Source organism: Canis lupus, chromosome 19 (assembly GCF_048164855.1).
Source record: "Canis lupus baileyi chromosome 19, mCanLup2.hap1, whole genome shotgun sequence".
Classification (NCBI taxonomy): Eukaryota; Metazoa; Chordata; class Mammalia; order Carnivora; family Canidae; genus Canis; species Canis lupus.
Window position 1 is genome coordinate 50,105,114 of NC_132856.1, and position 25,318 is coordinate 50,130,431.

At 53.0% G+C, this 25,318-nt stretch overlaps 2 protein-coding genes across 3 annotated transcripts; one reads left to right on the forward strand and one right to left on the reverse strand.

The window, feature by feature from the left end:
* Positions 1-498: 498 nt before the first annotated feature.
* PALM3 (paralemmin 3) lies at positions 499-9,381 on the forward strand. The gene is made up of 7 exons (XM_072787016.1): positions 499-693; positions 3,574-3,622; positions 4,618-4,698; positions 5,280-5,407; positions 5,563-5,647; positions 7,158-7,203; positions 7,327-9,381. The coding sequence occupies exons 1-7, from the start codon at positions 653-655 to the stop codon at positions 9,147-9,149; spliced, it is 2,253 nt and encodes a 750-aa protein (XP_072643117.1). The 5' UTR covers positions 499-652; the 3' UTR covers positions 9,150-9,381.
* Positions 9,382-9,525: 144 nt separating this feature from the next.
* IL27RA (interleukin 27 receptor subunit alpha) lies at positions 9,526-25,242 on the reverse strand. Of its 2 annotated transcripts, XM_072787017.1 has the most exons (14): positions 25,109-25,242; positions 24,601-24,718; positions 21,411-21,568; positions 21,166-21,323; positions 20,241-20,400; positions 20,080-20,150; positions 17,474-17,657; positions 17,186-17,374; positions 14,843-14,944; positions 14,609-14,767; positions 11,147-11,272; positions 10,645-10,738; positions 10,383-10,476; positions 9,526-10,258 (listed from the first exon to the last, which is right to left on the reverse strand). In XM_072787017.1, the coding sequence occupies exons 1-14, from the start codon at positions 25,218-25,220 to the stop codon at positions 10,001-10,003; spliced, it is 1,983 nt and encodes a 660-aa protein (XP_072643118.1). In that variant the 5' UTR covers positions 25,221-25,242; the 3' UTR covers positions 9,526-10,000. The 2 variants fall into 2 exon arrangements, with proteins under 2 accessions (XP_072643118.1, XP_072643119.1); XM_072787018.1 differs by lacking the exons at positions 21,411-21,568; positions 25,109-25,242 and having other exon boundaries at positions 24,601-24,717.
* Between the last annotated feature and the right edge of the window lie 76 nt (positions 25,243-25,318).

The window sequence follows — 25,318 nt, forward strand, 5'->3', positions numbered from 1 at the left end:
TAAGGGGTGCCAGGGTCCTGGAGGCCACTTGATCTGATTCTCCCATTTCACAAAAGGGCAAACCAAGGCCTAGAAACCTTGGGGCAAGTCATCCACAGTTACCCAGGGGCCAGGCCTCCTGGTTCACGTGGTACTCAGCCTCTGGTCTCCAGGATCCCTTAACTGGATCAGTCCCTCCCTCCCTGCCCCAGAGCCAGGGTCCAAGGAGGGAGGGCAGTAGTATGTAAGAATATCCCAAGCGTGTGATGTGCCACGATGGTCACACGTTGGTGACCTTGGTGGGCAGCTGGACTTGAGGCATCTGCAGTGCCAAGTGCTGGTGCGTTCCCTGGAGGGGGGTCAGCGACTCACCATTCCCGCCCACACACTGCACCATGCATGTGAGAGTGTGTTTGCTGCGAGTCAGCCAAGTGCAGCAACGAGGCCAGTGGCTGGTAAATAATTTATCAGGACAGCTGATAGTACCTCCCCAGAAGTGCCCGCCAGCCCCCAGCCCCCCTTGCTGCTGCTCCTCGTGCTCTGCCTCCTGCCTCCTGGCCCAAACCAGCTGGACCAGCTCTCCCGGTGCCCTCCTGCAGCACCCCCCTTCCCACCAGCCAAGTCACAGCCTCCTGGGCACCTTCAAGACCTGAAGGTGGGCTTCTGGACAGAGATGGCCCTGCAGAGCCAGATGTGGTCTCTGGCCGCACCCATGTAAGTATCCGGGGGGGTGGGGGGGCTGGTGGGCAGGGCCTGGGAGGGGCTCTGAGGTCACTGGCCTTTCTGCGGGGGGGGGGGGGGGGGGGGTGAGAGCCCCAGCTGGCCTCTCCTAAGGGGACTGGGGGAATGGAAAGAGGTCGGCAGCCAATCCTGCAGGCTCTTCATGTCCCTTTCCCCAGAGAGTCAGGGGGTAGATGCAGACCCTCACCTCATTTTTTCGGGGATATTCTGTAGGGCAGTGGGGCAGGCTTCAAGCTCAAAGTCCAGCCTGGGGGTGGGATTGTGACTGGGTGGGGAGCCGGAAAGGCCAGGGTCCCTTGCTCCCTGCGCTTTGCCTCTAGAAACACCCCCCAGTGTCCAGGGTGAGAAGAAGTGCTTGAGATACAACAGAAAAAGTTAAGAGCTCCCAAACTGGGCAAGATGATGGCAAAATCGGAACCATCACCCACTTTAATGAAATAGCCACATAGCCTGTTCCTGGTGACAACAGGCCATGGCCACTAACACTGTTCTTGCAGAGTTGGAGATAAACAGTATCAAACAGGGTGTACAGGGGATTTTAATATTCAAAGTTTGAGGGCATTTCAAAGGAAGAGGATGGAGGGGCTCCAGAGGTTTGTAAAGAGTTCTGGAGAAAGAAGAGTCCCCCCCACCCAGGGACCCCAATTTGGTTCCTCACTCTTTTGGGTGCCTGTTGCATTATTCACCAACTACAAACCTGGTTGCCTAGCAATGGGAACCCGATCCCCTCCCCCCCCAGCAAGGAAGAGGCAGGGAGATTACATCTTGGGAATGGGACAGCAGAGGAGGGACTTTAGCCCTCCCCCAAGGGCAAACTTATTAGCAGGTGTCTTAGCTTCCTTTGGGACACCTTGCAGAGCATGACTTCAGCACCCTGGCCTAGCTGAAATCGGTCTCCCAGGCTGATCTCTGGCCTCCCGGCTGCCAAGAAAAGGGTGCCTGGACTCCCTTCTTCCCCGTGGTGTTCCCAGTATATTGGGCCTGAGAGTCCTGAGTTCTGATCTCCTGACTCAGTGACCTTAGATGAGTCTTTTCACCACTTCTAGGAGCCTCATTTTCTCCATCCATAAAGTAGGGACAGTACTACTTGCCTCCCAGGGTCATTGGGAAGATTAAATGAGTTACCATAGGCAAAGCATTTAACAGGGCCTGGCACATGGTATGCAATGGCTGATAATGGTTGGCTGACTTTATTCCATCAACTCAGCAAAGAGTGGACTACAGTGTCTCAAGTTCAGGGCTGGGAGGGAGAGGCAGAGGTGGCTGTGAGAGCGTAGCGGAAGCCGTGTAGAGCACTCAGAGCACTATAGATAGTAAGCACTGCATTATTATGTCTTTATGGAGTGGCTAGGGAAGATCTGTGAGGCCCCAGCAGAGTCAGGGCAATGAGGCTAATGCTCACCCAATAGAGTTAGTGCTCAAATTAATAAATGTTTGAGGGCTTGCCCTGTGCCCTCCCTGGGCTAAGTGTCAGGGACAGCAAGCAAATAGATACATCCTTCTAGATACTGGCCCATGAAGCACCTGCACATAGTGGGCACTCAGTGCACATCTGTGATGATAGGTTCATGTGACAACGACTGTCCCCTAAGGAAGCCCAGAAGGGGTGGCGCTGTAGGCTGGGAAGCAGGGATCCTGGGGTGCTGCGAGGATATCCAAGATGGGGGGAATCTCGAGTTAAACCTTAAACAGCAAGACCCCTCTGCCTCCTCCCAGCTCAGAGTCCAATGCTAGGCTACATGACCTAGTACCTTTGCTCCCGGGGAGAGAAGTTGACAGGTAGCTCCAGAGTTTCCATGGCAATGGCATGTGTCCATTGTGGGATGGACACTTCTGTCCCCACACTCTCCCATCCCCCAGTGCCTTAGGTCCAGAGAGCATGTGGAATTGGAAAGAGACACAGCATGTTAGGGGCCTGGCAGGATTGGAGAGTGTCTGTAGGACAGCTTGGGAATGGTTCTTATAATTTTTTTAAAGATTTATTTTTATTTATTTATTTATTTATTTATTTATTTATTTATTTATGATAGACATAGAGAGAGAGAGAGAGGCAGAGACACAGGAGGAGGGAGAAGCAGGCTCCATGCTGGGAGCCTGACATGGGACTCGATCCTGGGACTCCAGGATCGTGCCCTGGGCCAAAGGTAGGTGCCAAACCGCTGAGCCACCCAGGGATCCCCTGGTTCTTATAATTAACCATAAACATTATTAACTATAGGAATTACTAAAGTTATTAATAATCAATGACACTGAAATGCTTGGGTGACTCAGCGGTTGAGCATCTGCCTTCGGCACAGGGTTTGATCCCTGGGTCCTGGGATCAAGGCCCACATCAGGCTCCCTGCATGGAACCTGCTTCTCCCTCTGCCTAGATCTCTCTCTCTCTCTCTATCTCTGTGTGTGTGTGTCTCTCATGAATAAATAAATAAAATCTTTGAAAATAATAATAATAAATGACACTACTGTTTTTGGATCACTATGTCCTATTTTTTTCCTGCATGGATATTTTCCTTGCAAGGGCACCTCTCTGCAAGGTGAGGATCAAGCTCTCCCAGCCCACTTTACAGATGAGGAAACTGAGGCTCACAGAGGTGATGTCAGGCCTAGGAAGGGCTTTAGAGCAATTTGTCATGGTCTCTTCTCTCCCTGCCCCGCACCCCGCCTCCCCAGGTCCTGGGCCCTCTACCCCAACTTCTTTCAGCTGCAAAGGAGAAATGGAGGAAAATGCTGGGCTTTGGTTGGTTTCCAAGCAGCTCAGGGATCTTGGCTCAGAGAGGGGCATTCAGGAGGTGGCCTCAGGCGGGGTCGGGCGCTGGGAGACCCCCTCCGCAGTCTCTGCCCTCTCCCCTACAGGCCCATGGCCGAGAGCTCCCTCTACCGGCAGCGGCTAGAGGTCATCGCTGTAAGTGAAGTCCTCCCAGCGCGCTCCGCCCGGCGTCCTGGGCGCTCCTAGTCTCGCCTTTGGGCTCTTCCTCGCCTCTTTTTCAATCTGGGGAGCAGGCCTAAAGCTATGAAATGGGGGGAGGGGAGTGGGGGGGCAGCAGCCTCAGCTGCAGCTTTGCCCGGGGCGCCCCACCTAAATCCTCAGGGCCCTCTGCTCCCCAGTTCCTCTGTCTGGTCACCACTACCCCCGGAAAGGCGCGGCTGTGTACTCCGCACTCCCAGAATCCACATCCGATGCTCTGTTCTTGAACCCGGTCTCCCAAACATCCTATGTGTGAACCCCATCTCTCAGACCCCCATCTCCGGATCCTCATCTCACTCCGTGAACACCCCTATGTCTCTCATCTCCCGCTTCTTTCACTCCCATCTTTCTGGACCCCATCTCTGCACCCTGGTCTCTCTGAACCCCCATCCTCCTGACCCCCACATCTGTACCCCATCCCTCTGCACCCCCATCTCACTAACTCCCATCGCTCGTCCCTCGGCTTCTGCACCTCCGTCTCTCCGGACCCTCATCTCCACGCCCCAGTCTCTCCCAGATGCCCACGACGGCACCTCTCCGGACCCCCCCCCCCATCTGATATCCATATCTGGACCCCTTGTCTCTGAATCCCCTCTCTGTAACCCCATATCTCAGACGCCCCCAGCTCTGTCCCCCTTGGGGATCCCCCCTCCAAGGCCCCGCCCCCCACCCTTCCCCGGACCCCCACGCGGCTGGGGCGAGGCCTCCGCAGCCTCCCGGGCGCGGCCGGCCCCGCCCCCGCCGCCCCCGCCGCCCCGCCCCCGCCCGCTGCTGAGTCAGCGCCTCCGCCGCCCCGTCCCCGCCCGGGGCCCCGACGTGCGCTCCGCCGCCCCGCCCGGCTCGCAGCCCCGGGAGCCCCGGGAGCCCCCGCGGAGGAGGCGAGGCGGAGGCCCCGCCCGGCCCGCGGGCAGCTCCGGGTCCTCTGTGCGCAGGAGAAGCGGCGGCTGCAGGAGGAGATCCGCGCCGCGCGCCGGGAGCTGGAGGAGGAGAAACTGCGCGTGGAGCGGCTCAAGGTGGGGCGCGGCCAGGGGCGTCTGCCCGGCCTGGGCAATCAAGTGGGGGTGTCAACGAGAGCCGGTTTGGGGGGAACCACAGGACCGTTGGACCATTGTCCAATTTGGAGGGAGGCTGGGGGCATGGGTTCCCGCTGGGGGGGCGATTTTCCTCTCCTTGGGAGAGTGGGTGGTGGTGGAGGTGGTGATGATGGTGGTGATGGGGACATTTGTACCACCTTTGGAAAGAGTATGGGGACAGTGAAGATGTTTGCCCAGTTTTCCGGCGGGGAGAGGCCAATAGAGACATCGATTTCACATTCGAGGGTGCCTATCCCGTTCTGGAAGGGGTGGGGAGATGATGGGTGTTTTGTTCCAGGTTGTTAGAGCTATGGGCTGGTAATGGGATGTCTGGACCCCCTGGCAGTATTGGGGGAACACAGTGAGGGCATGTATCATATCCCAACCTGCAGGAGAAAGGTCTGTCCCCTTCGGGTGGCTTTGGGCAATAAGAAATCTTCCCAGCCTAGGGGATTAGGAGGGGACCCTCCATGGGGTGGGGTGGTCAGTATGCACAGCCAGAGCTACCTTCCCGTGCCCAGAGGAAGTCTCTCCGAGAGCGCTGGCTAATGGACGGGGCCGCTGAGGGGCCGGAGCAGCAGGAGGACCCCCAGTCACCTGAGGGCCAGGCTCAGGCTCGAATCCGGAACTTGGAAGACAGCTTGTTCACGTGAGTTGGGTCCCTGCCTGCTGGCTTTGCCAGCCTGGCTAGGCCAGGTCCCCAGGTCCACTCCAGGGAAGTGGAAAATTGAAGGGGGCCTGGGGGAGTGGGGGAGGGCATTGAGCCTGGGGGCCTGGCTCCCAGCAGCCTCCTCTCTTCCTCAGACTCCAATCCCAGCTGCAGCTGTTGCAAAGTGCATCCACAGGTGCCCAGCACAAGTCCTCAGGCAGGCCCACCTGGCGCAGACAGGTGAGGAGCTCAGAGAGTCAGTGGGGGGTGGGAGGGAGGCGGCCTGAAGGGACAAAGACAGGATTTCTCCAAGTGCAGTTTAACCACTGAGTCCTCTGCTATTTCTTTGCTCTGTGGTCTTGGACAAGTCCCTTTCCTTGTTCCAGCTAGAAACAAGCATGGGGAAGAGTTTTGATACATGATTGCTAATATGGCCAGAGAGAGGAATGTGCTGGGGAAGTGTGAGGGAGTGCTCTTGGAATTGGGCCTCCAAACAGGGAACCGAGCACTGCGAGATGTTTTTGTGATCTGGGGTTTCCACATGGGTTTTTGTCTCAGTGGCACCTTTATTATGATATAATGTACATGCTACGCCAACACACAGGCTTCTTGACAACCAGGACAACTTCACATTAAAATCTGGCTCTCTGGGTTGCCCCTGAAGTCTGAAGATCTGGCAACATCTGTGCCTGGCCACAGTGAGGTGCAGGTTTTCCGCGGTCCCCTGTTCTCCCCGATGTGTTATCTTAGCTCCCAGGTGCCCATTGCAGAGCACAGAGGGAGAGGAGACCTGTTAATGGATGTGGATTTTTAGTATAGGCCAGGAGTTCTTTGCTAGAGAGGCACAGAGCATGCAAGGCATGATTCCTGGCTCAGGGGAGCTCACTCTCCAAGAACAAGTCTGTGATCGGGGAGCCCTGGGCAGAGAAGGAGCATAGAGAGATCACCTGAGTGAGGTTGGGGGCGAAAGCTTCTTGGAGACGGTGCCATCTATATGGGATCTGGGCAGGAACCAGGAAAGAGTGGAACAGGCAGAGGAAAAAAGGCCCGGAGGCTGGAAAGAGGATAAGATCAGAGAACCGTGAGGAGGAGATCCCTGGGGCTTGGCTGTCCCCTGCTCCCCTCCCTGAACCTACTTTCATACTCTTCCCTCCCTCCATTCCAGCTACACTGATCCTCTTTTCCAGTCCGTGAACTTGTGTAGCTCATCGTGGCCCCAGGGCTCTTACACTTTCCCCTCTGCCTGGAATGCCCATACCTACCTCTTGACTCAAGGCCAGCTCTTCCAACCCTTCAGGTCTCCTTTCAGTGTCACTTCCTTGAGAGGCCCTCCTGCCCCCCACCACCTCCCAGGCACTCTCTAGCCCCTCCTCCTGCTTTTTTTTTTTTTTTTTTTTTTGGCCATAGTCTTTCTCCTTTACTGTTACGTATTTCTTTGTGTTTCTGTTTATACGTCACCCTCCTGGAATGTTAGGTTCCCACAGCCAAAGTAAGTGTCCCTTGGCCACAGCAACCTCAGTAGCTGACAGAGTAGGTCCCCGATACAGAGCTATTGGCTCGTGGACATGGTATTGATTAAGCAGCTACTATGGGCAGAGCAGAGGGCAGTAGGTGAAGAAGGCTGAGGGTTTGGTCCTGAACATGAAGGGGGGGGGCACTGAGGGTGTTTGAGCAGGGAGGGTACCCACGTGCAGGGAGGCTGGAGGTGGAGACGCTGGCTGGCCTGACCTTGTTTCTGCTATCCCTGCAGGGTCACCGGCCATTCTCCCAGCCGACCGTGGAGACAGATCCCACAGGTGGGTGTTTGTGCTCCGGGTCTGGAGGGTCCCAAGAAGAGGGCCCTGAATGTGGGGGGGGGGGGCCAGAATCTCACTCTGTCGCCCCCTGTTTCCTCTCCTTTCCTCCTCTGACTCCCCAAGACTACGCTGATCTGAACAAGAGAGCCTCCCTACCAGCCGGACTGGTGGACGCATCCCCAGAGGCCCCCTCTGAGCCCAGAGATGAGACCGGCAGGGCTCCTCCAGCCCTGAGGCTGTCCCCTGGGGCAGCAGGGGTCTCCTCAGAAGCCAATGGCCCCTGCGCTGGACCCAGCCTCCCTCCAGAGCAGGAGCCTCGCCAGGGGCTGGCAGCCTCCGAGGGGGGCGTGGGTGAGGCCAAAGGGGGTGTGGTGAAGGTGGTATGGGAGAGGCTGAGGGCCACAGAGGACTGTGCCACGGAGGCCACGGGCCCGGAGCTGGAGGCTAAGGTAGAGGAGATGGTGATGGAAGCCATTGGGGACAGGCAGGAAGCTGGCTGCCCAGAGCGCCCATCCTGGGTGAGGGAGGACAGGGGTGTCGTGGAGGTGGTCTGGGAGGGGGTGGGGGGGCCAGAGAGCAGCCACTCAGAGGCCACAGGAGAGGCGGGCAGGGGCCTAAAGGCTGCACAGATCAGCTCACCTAGCCTTCAGGTGAGACCAGAGGGGGCAGCTCCTGGGGAGGGTGTTCCCAGGGGCAGCCCTGATGGTGATGGGCCAGGGGGCTCTGGAGGAGAGGAGGGCTCTTTCATTTGGGTAGAGAAGGTGACCCTCAGCGAGGAGTGGGAGGAGCTGGTGGTGGAGGGATCAGAAGGGCCAAGGGTGTGGGGAAGGAGGGGAGGCCCCGAGAGTCCCCTGGGGGTGGAGAGGGGGGTAGGGGAGGAGGCCTGGGAGGCAGGGAGCAGCAGAGTAGAAGGACCTGTGGGTGCAGGGAGGAGCGAGGGAAAGGTGGGGGCAGAGCAGGAGGGAGCAGGGAGGGAAGGAAGTGAGGACTCCCCAGAGCCAGAGAGGAGAGGGGATGAGGAGAAGCTGGGGCTGGAGAGGGAGGCAGTTGAGGAACGATTGGCAGCACCAGGAAAGGCAGTTGAGGGACCTTGGAGGGCAGAGAGGGAAAGAGGCGAGGAGCCACCACCAGCAGAGCAGAAAGGTGAGAGAGGGCTAGATGCCGAGGAGGAACATGAGGAACCATTGGGAGGGGAGCAGGAAGGAGATGAAGAGAAACTAGAGGCAACTGAAGAACCGTTGGTGATGGAGAGAAAGGAAGGTGAGGAATCACTGGAGGCAGAGAAAACAGGAGGTGAGAAGCCACTGGAGGCCGAGAGAGGAGGAGGTGAGTCACTGAAGGCAGAGAAAGGAGGTGAGGCATCACTGGAGGCTGAGAGAGGAGGTGAGGCACCACTGGAGGCTGAGGGAACAGGAGGTGAGGAGCCATTGGGGGCTGAGAAAGGAGGAGGTGAGACTCCATTGGAGGCTAAGAAAGGAGGAGGTGAGGAGTCCCTGGAGGCAGAGAAGACTGAAGCGGTTAAGGAAGATCTGAGTCCAGAAGAGCAGGGAGAGTCTGGGGGAGGACAGGAATGTCAGGCAGAGGAGGTGAGTGAGGCAGGGGCTTCCCTGGGGGCGAAGGAAGACTCAAGGCCAGAAAAGGAAGAACCACAGCCCCAGGAGAAGCAGGAAGGCTCCTTGGAGGAGGAATCTGCAAGGCCCCGAACCCCTGTGGAGAGCCAGGGCCCCTCGGGGGACCCCACCCCGCTCCTGGCAGAGACCCCAGCTCCAGAGCAGCCTGCCGAGTGCCAGCCACTGCTTCAGGCAGAAGGGCCCAGGGCCAACCCTAGGGCCCGGCCCGTGCCCACCTATGCACCTGCCCGGCAGCCCGAGCCATCTGCCCCTCCAGAGGGTGAAGAGGCAAGCGGCCCCAAGCAAAAGACGTGCCAGTGTTGTGCGGTCATGTGAGCCCACACCCTCCACCCCACATCCAGCTCCTCTCACAGCTACCTCGGCCTCTTGGCATCCAGCAGCGGGTCCTGGGCACAGACAGGGCACCCCCGGACTGGCTGTGGCACCTGGGAGCCAGCTGGCCCGCACATCCACCTGGGCTTTCCGGACGCTTCCCACTGCCTGTGACCCTGGCCCCCTTTGACAACAAAGCCTTTATACTTGAAAATAAAACGTTCAAGCAACCGGATAGTTTGAGTGTGTGTGGTGTTCGCACAGAACCACCTGACCATCTCCCGGTGGGACAGCAGAGGCTCGACTCTGCCACAATCAAAGATGGACTTGGTGTGAGTCCAGACACGGCTGCTGTAAGAGGTACCCAAGCCACAGTAGCTATAAAAACATAAAAGTTTATTTCTCAGGGTGGCTCTGAGTCATGCAGTCACTTGGGGATGGAGGTTCCTTTTCCACTTCTTGCTCCACATTCCCCTTCGTTAGGATTCGAGCTGGCTCACAGGCACGGTGATGTTCCAGCTCGGTGATGTTCCAGCTCGCAGGGAGCGAGGGGAGAGGACGTGGAGGAGCTCCGACGTGCATCAGCACGTGGCACGTCTACACATGTTCCGTTGGCGAGAACTTGGTCCATGGCCGCACCTGGCTGCAGGTGCAGCAGCGGATACAACCCGCTATGGTTCTGTTATAGCAGCAGGACAGATCTGGGGAGGCAGCTGCCACTCTGGATTTCATACATTTGCCTTTGCTCCCTCATCCGTCCATGTTCATTTATTTTATTCCCGGTAGGGCCAAGCCCTTCTCTATAGGGGTCCTTCAGCCGGTTCTTCCTGGCCAGGTGTCCTCAGGCAAGTGACTCAGCCTCTCTGAGCCTCAGTGTCTTCATCTGTCAAATGGGCACCCCTCTCCTGGCTTGGGGTGGGTTCAGGCCAGAACTTGGGACCTGGGGGTGGGCCCAGAAGGCCTAGCTCCTCGGGGGTGGGCAGGAAGTGTTTCTCATACCCAGAGTCAAGCTGGGTGGAGGCCTGGGGGGGCTCTATAACCTGTAGTGGCTCCATGTCTTCCACTTTCAGGATGGGGAAGTCCCCGGGGGTCTGAGCCGGAGGCACCACCTCCTGGGGGAGAGAAGAGACAGGGATTCTGACCCCCATTCTCCCAGACCTGCTCCCACCCACTCCCTGCTGTCCCCGCATTCGCCAACCTCCCAGAGGGCCCAGGCAGGTCAGCCTTTCTGCTCACCTCCATGTGGGGCTGGCCAAAATTGCTATTGGCAGGATCAGGAATCTTCTCCCAGACCCAGCGGGGCAGTACCTTGTGCCGGAGGTGGACGCACCTGGCAAGTGGGTAACAGGGTTGGGAATCCGGGTGACCTGATACCCATGCCCAGGAGTGTCACACAGCCCTGAGGTGTCCCCTCACTTCTCCCCACCTCCCCCAACCAAAGCTTAGCTAGTGTCCAGCTGCCCTCCTGGGCAGACACCCACACGTCTGACAGCCTCACCTTCCAGAAGTGGCTAGGCTCATAACACAGACCATCAGGAACAAACCCCACAGGAGAAGGACACCTGGCAGGACTTTCCACTTCAGGGTGTTATCTGAGGCAGAGGGGCAGAAGAACATTTGGACACCAGGGATGGGGAGGGATCAGGTAAGGGTCAAAGATGGGGCAGGAAAAAAAAAAAAAGGATGGGGCAGGGCTTGGATGAGGGAGGCAGGTAAATAGGCGGGGTTTATGGGTGGGTAGGGGCCAAGGGCTGGGAGATCTTGGGGTGAGAGTGCAGCTGGTGAATAAAACAAAACAGTCGCTGGTGATAAGTCAAGGTCAGAGGCAGGTGAAAGGGTCAGAGACACAGACAGCCCAATGATCCATTTAGCAGGGTCAGAGTGCCCTGGAGGCGTCACCAATAACCACCCCCACATCAAAAGGTTGCTCACTCACTGAAACCCCTATTTCCAAAGGGAGCAGACCCCCTCCCATGGCAGACCCACCCCAAACCCCCTACCTGGTAGGTGAAGCCGGAGGCTGGGACCAGGTGGCCCCTGTCCTGCGATGGTGGATGCGGTCACCCACAGCTCACAAGGACCCCATTGAAGGTCGGGCAAGGTGATGTTCTGGGTGCTGCCACTCACTGAAGGACACACCCAGAGAGGTTGCAGAGGCAGTCAAGTCCTACCTCAGGGCCTTTGCATGTGCTTCCTTTATCTGTCTGCAACATTCTCCCTGGATATCCACTTGGCTCCCACCTTCAGGTCTTTGCCAAATTTCACTTCCTCAGTGAGATGTTCCCTGACTGTTACAAAGTTAGCTCCACAAAGGCCGTGTTCCCAGCACCGGGATCAGTGCCTGGCACACAGAAAGCAGTCAAAAATGATATATATTCAGGGGCACCTGAGTGGTTCAGTGGTTGAGCATCTGCCTTTGGCTCAGGTTGTGATCCCGGGGTCCTGGGATTGAGTCCCACATCGGGCTTCCAGTGGGGAGCCTGCGTCTCCTTCTGCCTATGTCTCTGCCTCTCTCTCTCTCTGTCTCTCATGAATAAATAAATATTTTTTAAAAATGATATATATTCGAATAAATAAAAGAATAAATGAGCATATCCCCCACCTGCACATTAACCCAGTGAATGGAGATTCTCTTTAGATGATGGGAAGACATACACCTCTCAGAACTATATTTACTTTTTTTTTACTAAACTGCTCTTTTTTGTTTTCTTTTATCCTAAAGATTTTATTTATTTATTCATGAGAGACAGAGAAAGAGAGAGAGAGAGAGGCAGAGGGAGAGGGAGAAGCAGGCTCCATGCGGGGAGCCCGACGCGGGACGTGATCCCAGGACTCCAGAATCACGCCCTGGGCCAAAGGTAGGCGCCCAACCACTGAGCCACCCAGGGATCCCCCTCTTTTTCGTTTTTAAGCTGAAAGAGGAAGAAGCTTTTGGTTTGTTGTAGGATTGGGGGAGATAGGAACACTGATCGAGCTATATTGCCATAGAAAGATGTCCAAGCTAAATCAGCAGGTGAAATAAAGGAAGTTGCAAAACATCACAGGGATAAGAGATTGAGGGGCCAAACTATAGTCTATAACATGGTCCTTTTTTAAAAATAATAATACCGGGGTGCCTGGGTGGCTCAGTTGGTTAAGCATCTGACTCTTGATTTCAGCTCAGGTTATGATCTCAGTATCATGAGACTGAGCCCCATGCTGGGCTCTGCTCCAGGCATGGAGTCTACTTAAGATTCTCTCTTCTTCTCCTTCTCTAAAATAATAATAATAATAAATAATAATAATAATAAATGTATATATAATATAGATATGCATGAAAACTTTAATCTAAAAAAATGGGGCACCTGGTGGCTCAGTCGGTTAAGCCTGAGACTTTGACTCAGGTCATGATCCTGGGGTCCTGGGATCGAGCCCCTCCTCTGGCTCTGCACTCAGTGAGGGGTCTGCTTCTTCCTCTCCTTCTGTCCCCTCGCCCCCACCCTGGCTCATGCTTGCTCTCTCTCTCTCTCTCTCTCTCAAATAAATGAAATTAAATCCTTAAAAATAAATACAAGTAAAAAATTTAATCCAATGATCAACATATACTTTTTGTAAGGAGCAATCATGGCAAAGTAATTATGTTAAAAAATAGGCTTTATCAGTTAGAGATAAATGCTTAAGCACTGATGTAGTTGGGTAAAGTGACACCAAAGATTAGAAAAAAGCGCAAGGGATATAATGAAAGACTGGCAGAAAGCAGGTAACTGTTGACACCTTGTGGTGGGCACACCAGGGTTTGTTATACTAGCCTCTCTACTTTTGTATGTGCTTGAATTTTCTATAATACAAAGTTAAAAATCTTTAAAGAACACAACTCCTATATCTCAATGGATTGAAGAGGTGCCTGGGTGGCTCAGCGGTTGAGCGTCTGCCTTCGGCTCAGGTCATGATCCCAGGGTCCTGGGACTGAGTCCCACATTGGGCTTCCCATGGGGAGCCTGCCTCTCCTTCTGCCTATGTCTCTGCCTCTTTCTCTGTGTCTCTCATGAATAAATAAATAAAATCTTTAAAAAAATAGATGGAGGGCAGCCCCGGTGGTGCAGCGGTTTGGCGCCGCCTGCAGCCTGGGGTGTGATCCTGGGGACCAGGGATCAAGTCCCACATCAGGCTCCCTGCGTGGAGCCTGCTTCTCCCTCTGTCTGTGTCTCTGCCTCTCTCTCTCTGTGTCTATTAATAAATAAATAAAATCTTAAAAAAAAAAATAAATGGATGGAAAAATGTGGAATCTGCATTATCAGTGTCAGTAAAATTATGAGAATGCTGATAATCTGGTTTTTTTTAAAGATTTTATTTATTTATTTAAGACGGAGAGAGAGAGCAAAAGAGTGAGCGAGAATGCAAGAGCAAGGTAGGAGGAGAAACAGAGTCCCCTCTGAGCAGGGACACCCTGCCCCTTGCCACAGCACGGCTGGATCCTAGGACCCTGAGATGATGACCTGAGCCGAAGGCAGATGCTTAACTGAGCCACCCAGGTGCCTCTCTCTCTCTTTTTTTTAAGATTTATTTACTTATTTGAGAAAAAGAGAGAGAAGCAAGGCAGGGGTAGAATAGCAAGCAGAGAGCCTGATATGGGGCTCAATTCCACAACCCTGATACCGTAACCTGAGCCAAAATCAAGAATTGGGGCAGCCCGGGTGGCTCAGTGGTTTAGTGCTGCCTTCAGCCCAGGGCCTGATCCTGGGGACCTGGGATCAAGTCCCAAGTCAGGCTCCCTGCATGGAGCCTGCTTCTTCCTCTGACTGTGACTCTGCCTCTCTCTCTCTCTCATAAATAAATAAATAAAATCTTAAAAAAAAACAAACAAACAAAATCAAGAGTTGGGTGCCCAGCCAACTGAGCCCCCAAGGCACCTCAAGAATGCTGATATGATATTCTAGATGACCTATTCCTTTAATGGGTCAGCTATGGCAATAATCACAGTTAACTTTTGTAATTAGGGAGAAAAAGGGTAATAAAGGCATTTTTAAAAAGGAATTTATGCCCAGAGTAAAAATGTAGCCTATACCCAAAGGTATGAAAAAGAAATATAAATCATACACAATCCTGCAATCCTGTTGACACTGTGGACAATTCCTTTTCACATTTGTGTCTCTGCTTTGCTTGACACCAGGTTTATTTTATACAAATGGAACCATCTCGAGGAGTTTTGCCCTCTTTTTATCTTTTTCATTTAATAAAACATGACAGGCATCTTTCAATGTCAATAAATATAGATCCAAGTCTTCACTTTTAATAGTCAAATGACAGTCCATTATAATGATAGCCACCAGGGTTATTGTTCACTAGGGAACAGATGCCATCCCAGACTTTCCCAGGGACTGAGAAGGAACCAAAAGAGGCCAACCTGGGGACAAGGGTGAGGTAGACTGATGGGTGGGTCTTGTGGGAGCTCGGAGCAGGGGGCAAGAGGCCGTGAAACTCACCGTTCACGCAGACAGAAGGCCTGGTCCCGCTCTGTGCACACAAGGTGTAGTGGGTGAGATGGCCCCTGAGCTGGTGCCTTGGGACCTCTCCCCATGCTATGGCAGGGGTCCCTGGGGGGGCATCCTGGAGTCGCCAAAGCACTGGCCCTGCTAGGGGTGCTGGGGAGAAAGCCAATAGGTCAAGGCCTGCCAGGGTTCCAGGGGGCTCCCCCATTCCCCAGCTCTACCACTTACTCAGTTCCTCTCTGAACCTCCAGACTGAGGGGGCAGGGGCCAAGCCCCAAGGAGAGACTGCTGTCACTGTGATTCGGTAGGGGACCCCTTCTTCAAAATTCCCTGGTCGGTGGAGGAGCAAAGACAGTTAGAGTTGGCTTTCCCTCCCCTGCTCATTTCCTACTTGATAGGCATCTTCATTTGTGTCTCCTGAAGGACATGCTGAGATAAATATCTGGGGAATGGCAATTTTTCTGGGTGGTAACCCCACACAATGCCAACAGGGCAGCTGGGAAGTGAGCTAACCAGGGGCGGAAAGGCAGCAGGTAAATGAGAACACGTTCCCAATGGAGGCAATGGAAACGCGATCCCACTGCTGACCTCAGGGGGGCAGCAGAGAGCATCAGCCTAGCGAGCCATCCCATCCAAGGAGGGAGGAATCTGGGGTATTTATCCACCAATTCTTACTAGTAATTCGTGAGCTGTATCTGAGGCAACTCCATTCACCAGCACGTCCAGGCTGCTGCTCAGACAGGCAAAATGCTTCAGTGACCAGAGAGCACCTTCAGGCCAGGAAATGCAGGTGCCAGAGGCTGAGAGATGCTCAAACCAGGCTACAGGTGGGGCCCTGACACCACCCATCATGGTGGGTGAGACTCCTGAAGTCCCTTCTCAAGACCTACTGCTGCTGCCAGGCCTTCCCCAAATGGGAATTGTCTAGAATCAGGGTTCCTCCTTCCTAAATGTTCCACTCAATACCTTCTCATGCTCTCCCAAGTCCTTTACAGCAAGAATGGGCTCCCCGATGCCACACCCCAGCCAGAACTCACTGAAACCCTCCAGACCTGAATATCCAACAGCCTCATGGACAGCTCCATTTGGATGAACATCTCCAACACAACATATCCAAATGGATCCCCAAAATTCTGCCCCAGGACCTCCAATCAGAACCTGCTTGTCTCCCCTTCTCAGTTCCCATCTGGTATGGTCCTCACCCCTTTTCCAGTCTATTCCTCCCAAGAGCAGCCAGAGAGCACCTGTAGACAACTGAGCCAGGGCATATCCCTCCTCTGCTCAGAACTCTCCATGGCTCCTACCTCACTCAGACCAAAAGCCCAAGTCTCTCTTGAGGTTCACCAGGTCCTGCACAATCTCCTTGTCCTCAACCTCCCTGCCCTCACCTCCTCCCACTCTCCGCCTCACTCACTCCACTCCAGCCATGTGGGCCTCCTTGCTGTTCTGCTAACACATCTGGCACATTCCTGTCCCCTGGGCCTTTGCACTGTCTGTTCCCTCTTGCTTTTCCCTCGGACATCCTCATAGCACCCTCTCTCACCTCCTTCAGGTCTTGGTTCAAATGCGGCTTTTCCAGGAACCTTTTCTAATCTTCCTTTCTTTTTTTTTTTTTTTTTTTTTTAAATTTTTATTTATTTATGATAGTCACAGAGAGAGAGAGAGGCAGAGACACAGGCAGAGGGAGAAGCAGGCTCCATGCACCGGGAGCCCGACGTGGGATTCGATCCTGGGTCTCCAGGATCGCGCCCTGGGCCAAAGGCAGGCGCCAAACCGCTGCGCCACCCAGGGATCCCTAATCTTCCTTTCTAAAATAGCAATCCTCCCTCCTCTCCTTTGCCGTTTTATTTTTTTCTCCAATTACATTACTTGTAATGTACTTGTTTTGTTGCTGTTTGTTTCACTGGGCTGCTCATCCCACAAGGAGGTCAACTCCATGAGAGAGAGAGAGAGAGAGAGAAAGAGAGAGAGAGGTGTGATGGCTCAGGGTCTGGCTTCAGAGGCCTGATTATGTGGTTCAAATTCTGGTTCTATGGGGATCCCTGGGTGGCTCAGCGGTTTAGCGCTTGCCTTTGGCCCAGGGTGTGATCCTGGGGTCCCAGGATCGAGTCCCACATCGGGCTTCCTGCGTGGAGCCTGCTTCTCCCTCTGCCTGTGTCTCTGCCTCTCTCTCTCTCTCTCTTTGTATGTCTCATGAATAAATAAATAAAATCTTAAAAACAAAAAAAAAAAACAAATCCTGGTTCTACCACCTACTTGCTGTGTGGCCTCAGGCAAGTTGCTTAACCTTCCTGGGCCTTTATCTTCATCTATACCTCAAGTATGATAATAACAGAAACCTACTTTATAAGGAAGTTTGAATAATTTAATGCTGATGGCAAATGCCAGTAGACATCAGCTGCTGTCGCCGCATACCAGTGTCTAGAACATGGCCTAGCACATAGTGAGTGGTCAATGAACACTGCTTGCATGAATTAGTGACACTTCAGCCATAACATTCTTTCCTGCAGGTGGACTCACAGTCTGCTCTGCAATAGCTGGGATGGGAACCCAGGTGTCCCAGAGCCTCACCTGGCAACAGAACACTGAGGTTCTCAGGGGGAAGCCGGACCCAGCTGAGGTTCTCCAAGGGATCACCGTCTCGAGCCCAGTCCACCACGTGCTCCTGTAACTCCCCAGGCCCCCGCTGCCAAGTCACCAGCAGCTCTGTCCTCCCAGGAATGCTGCTGACCACCACGTCATGAGGGGCAAAATCTGGACCTAGATGGGGGAGGAGAAGTCTGAGCTGTCCACTTGGGGAGTCCTCGCCTCCGTCCCAGGGAGTCCGATCACTGCTCAGAGGAAATCACAGCCTCTTACCCAAGCAGGCCAAAGAAAGGTTGGTGAGAGGCTCCCAGCTTGTGGCATTGACAGCAGACACCCCGACCCACTCTGCCTGGGTGGGGATGAAAAGGTTGCAGCAGGGAGCCGTCTTCTGGATCAGCTCCTGATCTTTGACCTGGAACCAGACTTTATAGTTCATCTGCATGCAGTGCCCCCGGTCCTGAGGGATGAGAGGAAGAAAGGGTTAGTATCTTCCATTTATCAGGCACACACTGCATATCTCAGTGGGGTCCACCTGGAAAAACAGTCAGTGAAATATTTCTGTTGGCTCCACTTTGCAGGTGAAGAAAATAAGTCTGAGGGGGTGCTCAGTGGCAGAGGTGACATGATAATACAGTTCCAGGACCAAAACGAAAGGGAAATGAGTGAGGTACTCCCCTTAGATGCAAAAGTTAAAAGGGAGGATATAAAAAACCCAGTAAATTAAGAGAAATTATATTTTAATCAATCAAAATTAAAGCCAAACAACCCATGACAAACCAAATTTCAAGATTTTAAGTACAGATGCAATCTGACCCTGCACTTGCATGAGCCTGCCTTATTCGCCTCATCCTAATCTGTGTCCTGTGCAATTCTTTGGGATTTCAAAATTCTTGCTGTTGTATAGAGGAAAAACTTTTGTAGATGAATATTCTAATAATGTTAACTGATCCTGGAAACAAACTCCTAAGACAAAATCTTTGTTGGGGAGGACTGGTTTTAATACTCACTGAATTTTTTTTTTTAAGATTTTATTTATTTATTCATGAGAGACACACAGAGAGGCAGAGACACAGGCAGAGGGAGAAGCACGCTTCCTGTGGGGAGCTTGATGCGGGACTCAATCCTAGAACCCCGGGATCATGACCTGAGCCAAGGCAGATGCTCAACCACTGAGTCACCCAGGAGCCCCAATACTCACTGAATATTTAAATATTCAGAATATATAGGGACTTTCTAGGCAGTTTTTATGATCAATTCCTAGCACAATCTGTGTTCTATTTAGAGAATTCTTTAATTGCCCTGCATCACCTCACCCCTTTGAAGTCCCTGGAAACTGGCTCTATGGCCTGGCATGCAGCTGACTTTGATAAATGCCCTAATTGTACACGGAAGAAAGGGTTCTGACATTTCCTATGTGAGTCCATTAGGCTGTTTGTTAACCACATGTTCAAATAGTCTAGATCTTGACTTGGTTTCTATCTATTATGAAATTATTGATGGGGGTGCATTAAAATCTCCTACATTGGTTGCAGATTCATATATTTCTCCTTGTAGTTCTGTCAATTTTTGCTCTCTATATTTTAAAGCCATATTATTAGGTACATACAGATTTAGTGCTCATCTCATATTGGTGACATAATTGCCATATGCAGTTACCTTATTTTCCCTTTATCTTCTACAGAATATTACAATTAGAACACTCTGTCATATATTTTTAAAAACATGAGTATACAAGGGTTATCTATGTATTTCATTTCAGTATAGTACAAGGATGTGTTATGAAAAAAAAAAAACAAGGATGTGTTATGATATAGAGACACTGAGGCTGTGAATTGCTGTTTGAAAGCAAGGAATATCAGCTCTGCCCCTTACCAGTTGTGTGGTCTGAAGCAACCTCTGTGTCTCATTTTCCTTATCTGTAAAGTCAGTTAATATAAATGAGCATGTAGGCTAGCACCTGGTATGTAGGAAGAGCTCTGTGTTATGTGTGGTTAAAATTACTATCAGCTTGTGTGGGCAAAGAGATGGGCCCTTTTGTTTTGTCCCTTTTTTTTTTTTTTTTCATTTATTTATGATAGTCACAGAGAGAAAGAGAGCGAGAGAGGCAGAGACATAGGCAGAGGGAGAAGCAGGCTCCACGCACCGGGAGCCTGACATGGGATTCGATCCTGGGTCTCCAGGATCGCGCCCTGGGCCAAAGGCAGGTGCTAAACCGCTGCGCCACCCAGGGATCCCTGTTTTGTCCCTTGCCATATTTACTGTGAGCCAGGGACCTGGAACACCTGAAACATAGCAGATGCTCAACAGAGTTGGATCAATGAGGATGGTTGCATCATTGCCTATCATCTCCTAATGCCATTTTTTAAAATATTCTATTTATTTATTTGAGAGAGAGCAAGATCATAGAGGGAGAGGCAGAGGGAGAAGCAGACTCGCCTCTGAGCAGAGAGCCTGATGCGGGGTTTGATCCTAGGACCCCAAAGATTACAACCTGAGCTGAAGGCAGACTCTCAACCGACTGAGCCAGCCAAGGCGCCCCAGCTTAATGCCATTTTGATACAAGCATCCAAGTCCTGGCACGCTGTGCTGTATTTTATGGAGCTGAGCTTAGTCTTGCTTTCAAACCTTTGCACCTGCTGTTCCCCTCTGTCTGGAACACCTGCACCCACCTTCATGTCTCAGCTCAGGTCTCCTAGAAGTAGCTGACATTGGTGGAGGCTTGCTCTGTGATTTGCACTATGCTAGGACCTCTCTGAGTGACCCCTCCTGAAGCCTTGAAACCACCTCAAGAAGGCAGCATTGAAACCATTGCCTTGTTTATATGGTTATCTGGGGCTTCTGACATGTGCAGAAAAATGAAACTGATCACTATAGCTCACCTTCCACAGAAGCAGCCATTCTTGTCTGCCTGGTGCACAGGGGTTCCCTGATATCCATACATCTTTTGGAGCTGTCAAGGATGAGGGAAGGGGTACAAATGAGAGGGGTACAGACTGCCAGGAGAGGAGAGGGTGGAGGGGCAAAGCCTGGAGATCCTCACCAGAGGGTAGTGTCTGTAAGGACAAAATGGGGCTCCAATCGCTCCACAGATCCTCTTCTTTCTCCATTCGGCAACGACCAAACACCTCATAGCCTGTGGCCAGCTCCAGGTCCTGGATCTCAATAGGAGTCAGGGGTATGGACTTTACTTCTGGTTCCAACTGGGGGATAGAGAGGAAAGAGCAATGAAGCTAAGAACTGAGTTGAGAGTATTTGACCTGATATGTCAGCAGGGTCCAACTGCTTTGTCCAAGACCATGGGGGTTCCAAGAACATAGGAAAAAAGATTTTATTTATTTATTCATGAGAGTCACAGTGAGAAAGAGAGGCAGAGACACAGGCAGAGGGAGAAGCAGGCTCCATACAGGGAGCCCAACGTGGGACTTGATCCCGGGTCTCCAGGATCACGCCCTGGGCTGAAGGCAGCGCTAAACCCCTGAGCCATTGGGTGTTTATTTAAACCAAGCCTTGCTCCTCATCCATAAAATGGGTAGGTATAAAATGCACCTACTTCAAAGAGTTCTTGTAAGGGTTCAATAAAGAGCCTAGAACAGTGTCTGGCACACAGCAGATGCTCTCTAAATGTCTTCGATCATTATTTTAAGGTTAAGGTAAGCTATTTGAGGACTTCTATTCATGCACAAAAATGTTAGAGGAAGTTTACTGAGTTTCTCATAAATTCCAAGTGGAATGTGGATTGGGACCTGCATGAAATTTTAGATTATTGGGGTGGGTTTTTTTTTTTTTTTTTTTTTTTTAGTTGAACGAGATGCATGTACAGGCCTTTTGTGTGAGATATGGACAGACTCATAGGGCAAATAAGAAAGGGGCTCTCAGTGGCTCTCTGGGCTGGGTCTTTGATTTGGGGATGATACCCTGGGCCCTCCCTGGAATACAGTGGGGGAAAGGGGGCCCCTGACACTCACCAGGGTCCAGGTTGTCCCCTGGCATCTTCGATAGTAGAACTGACAGACCAGGACCTTATGGGGTGGCCACACAGGCGGGGCCCACTGGACAGTGGCCTCCAGGGGGTCATCCTCCGAAAAGTCCACATCAGGGTGCAGCCGGGGGGCATCTGGCTTCACTGAGGAAGGGGAGGCCAGATGCATTGAGCCGGGGCCTCCAGGACCACCCACCCCACATACAGCACACCCCCCATCCCGCCTGTTACTTCGGGTTTCCAGGTTCACGAAGACAGGGGGCCAGAGAGGCTGGCCTGCCTTGGTACCCCAGACAAGCAGTTCATCAGACATGGTAAGCTGTTCCCGTGGAATGGTCACCCAGCTCTGCCCGGCAGGCACTGCCACAGTCCACGTTCTGTTGGAATGGCTGTGAGGAGAAATGTGGGCATGGGAGGGGGGGTGTATCCGGTTGGACCTGGAGCCATAATGAGAACTCATCTGCCTGCGTTCAAATCCCAGCTCTGCTGCTTCAAAGCTGTGTGGCCTTGAACAAGTGACTTAGCTTCTCTCTGTCTGTTTCCTCGTCTATAAAATGAGGGTGACAGAAATACTAGCTGAAGGACAAAAGAATGAGGGTAATCAATGAGATAATGACTGAAAAGTGCTTAGAACAGCACTGGGCGCCCAATACACGTTACGTGAGCATCGCATGTTGTGTTTATCCACACCTACTTATATGTATGCACATTTACACTTATGCAACTATTCTGTCAGCAAATATATACTGTGTCAGGCCGTCTGGTCGAAGCTGGGGATAGCACTAAGATCGAAGCAAGCGAGGACCTTGCTCTCGGGAGCTGCTCTTCCAGCGCAGGAGGCAGACGAGGAACACGTGAGTATATAATTGCTGGCGGTGTGAGTGACAGAAAGGGCAGTCATGGGGTGAAGAGGATGCAGTGTGATGATGTGGTGAGGCACGACAGTGCTATTTTGGGGAGGGTGCTCAGCAGAGATCTCTCAGATGCGGAGACCATTGCACAAAAGCCCGAAGGACATGAGGACAGAGCCCTGCAGGATGCGGGGGGGGGGGGGGGTGCATTTCAGGAGGAAGCAAAGGCCTTTAAGTGGGCTGACTGGTGTGTTTGAGGAATAGCAAGGAGGAGGCCCGCATGGCAGGAGAGGAATGAGTGAGGGGGAAGTGTGAGGAGGTGAGGCAGGGAGGTGACAAGCAGATTGTGCGGGGCCTGGGGGGGGCCACAAGAATGACTTGGGCTTTTACCCTGAGTGAGGTGGGAGCCCAGGGGAAGGCAGAGAGCTAAGGAGAGATGGTCCCGGCCGCAAATGCTCACAGGCGCCCCCTGGCTGCTGTGATGCAGAACAGACTGTGGGCCTGAGGGTGCCAGCCAGGGTCCCAGAAGGAAGTGACCACTGCACCACCTTGGCCAGCTAGCCACCATGGTGGGGGCTGGACCAGAGTGCCTGCCCAGGATGTAGAGAGTGCCTGAATCTGGATAATGTAGAAGGTGGAGCCGGCCAGGCTTGCTGACAGACCAGATGTGGGTGACAGAGAGCACCGTGAAGGATATCCTAAAGGATTAGATTTCAAAGGTTCCAAACAAGGCCTTCATAAAACAGCAGTAACAACAAAAATGCAGGTGTTGGTGAAGATGTGGAGAAACTGTAGCCCTGGTACCCGGCGGGTGGGAAGGTAAAAAATGGTACCACTGCAGCAGAAAACAGTTTGGCAGTTCCCCAAAAAGTTAAACACAGAATGGCTATAGGACCCAGCAATTCCCCTCCCAAGCATAGACCCCCAAAGAACTGAAAACAGCGACTCAAGACTTGTATATGTATGTTCCTAACAGTGCTAGTCACGACCGCCAAAAGATGAAGAAAGCAACCCAAATGTTCACCAATAGATGAATGGGTACACAAACACAAAATGCAGTAGATCCATATAGTGGAGTTATTACTCAGCCATAAAGGGAATTGTGTTCAGATTCCTGCTACAACGTGGATGAAACTTAAAAATATGCTAGATGAGAGAAGCCACATGCAAAAGGCTGCATTTCCTAGGATTCCATTTATAGGCAAATCCATAGAAGAGGAAAATCCATAGAGAGCAGTATGGTGGTTCCCAGGGCTGGTGGGGGGATGATGATACAGTGTCTGTTAATAGGGATGGAACTTCCTTTTGGGGTGATGAGAATGTTCTAGAACTAGATAGAGGAGGTGGCTGCACAATACTGTGAATGTACCAAATACTACTGAATTGTTCTTTTTTTTTTTTTTTTTTTTTTTAATTTATGATAGTCACAGAGAAAGAGAGAGGCAGAGACACAGGCAGAGGGAGAAGCAGGCTCCATGCACCGGGAGCCCGATGTGGGATTCGATCCCGGGTCTCCAGGATCGCGCCCTGGGCCAAAGGCAGGTGCTAAACTGCTGCGCCACCCAGGGATCCCAAGAATTGTTCATTTTAAAATAGGTTAGCTTTATGTGATGTGAATTTCATCTCATTAAAAAAAGGGGGGGACGTTCTCTGACTCCCCTTTGTCTTATGCCAATTAAAACTAGGCCCCTCTGGAAAGGAACGGTGGTGACAGTTGCACAACAACGTGAATGTATTTAATGCCACTGAACTGTGCACTTAAAATGGTTGAGAAAAAAAGATGGTAAATTTCAGGGGCGCCTGGGTGACTCAGCGGTTGACCCCAGAGTCCCGGAATCGAGTCCCACATCGGGCTCCCCACGGGGAACCTGCCTCTCTCTCTGTGTCTCTCATGAATAAATAAATAAAATCTTTTTTTAAAAAAAGATGGCAACTTTTACGTTTTGCCATTGTTAAAATAAAAAAAACAAAAACCCAGCTTCCCCCCACTCCCACTGTGGTTCCCACCTTTCAATGCCCCTTTTACTCCTCCTTCAGCCAAATTTGAAATGAATTTGAGTTTGCAGCTGCGATTCATCATGAAGGAACCCAGGTCTCCCCCTTGACTATGGGCTCCTCGAGGGCCAGGCTTCCGTCTGCCTTTCATTGCTGCCTCCCTGGCACCATACCAATTTTTTTTTTTTACCAAATTATCTTTTTATACGCTGAGAAGTTAGGCTACTTGCCTAAGGTCACACAGCCATAAAAGACAGCTTCAGATTATTAAGCAATTTCTCTTCACCACTGCCTAATTCCTCATATCCTCAGAACCCTCAGAACCAAGGTTGGGGGCAGGTTTCTTCACTACCGCCTTCTGATAGAGGAGGACAGCGAGGCTCAGGGAGGGAAGGCGACTGGTCTAGGGTCACACGGCAAGGAAACGTGGAAACCTGGAATCGAAGGGCTTGAGAGTGGTGGGGGGGGTCGCTAAGGAGCAGAACTCTTGGGGTCCTCTCAACCTGAGTATGCTGGGACCTGAGCGGCCACCCCTCTAAAGCTTCAGTTTCCCCAAGTCGGCCGGTTGTACTCACTACTTCTGGCTCTGGAGGTGCAGCGTGGAGGGGGCTCCCAGGTCCCCGAGAGCTTCCCACGAGCAGTTCAGGTCGCCCAAGGGTCCAACTCCATAGCACTGCAGTGGCCCAGGGCTGTCTGGAGAGGGAGGCAGGGTGGGGGGTGGAGGGGTGTTCCCAGGGCAGAAGGCTCAACTCCCCCATCCCGCGCATCCCAGAAGCTGAACTTCTGCCCACGGTGGGGGGCCATCCGGGGGTCCCATCCGGGCGTGAGCAGCAGGAAGGGGGCGCTGGGCACCCCTCCCCGGGCTTGGGGCAGAACTCCTCCCCTCCCTTTCTTCCAGCCACATCCTGTTACCACCCGGAGCCTCCACCCCAGCCCCGGGCGTCGGCTGCCCCCGCGCCGCCGACCCCCGTCCCCCGGTGCCCCCGCTCTCGGCCCGCCCGGGGCCTGGCGGCGTCTCGCGCGTGCGGGCCGCCGGTGCACGCGGGGAGGCTCGGCGCTGCGGCGGGGGCGGCCCGCACTCACCCTGGGGCCGGGTCCGGTGGCACAGCAGCAGCAGCGGCAGCACAGGCAGCACAGGCAGCAGCCGCAGCGGCGTCGGCCGCGGCCGGGGGGCAGCCGCCCGGGCCGCCCGCATGGCGCCCCCGCCGCGCCGCCAGTCCCGCCCGGCCCTGCCCGGCCCCGCGCCGCCGCGCCGCCCGCCTCGCTCCGGCCCCGAGCGGCGACGGGAAGCGC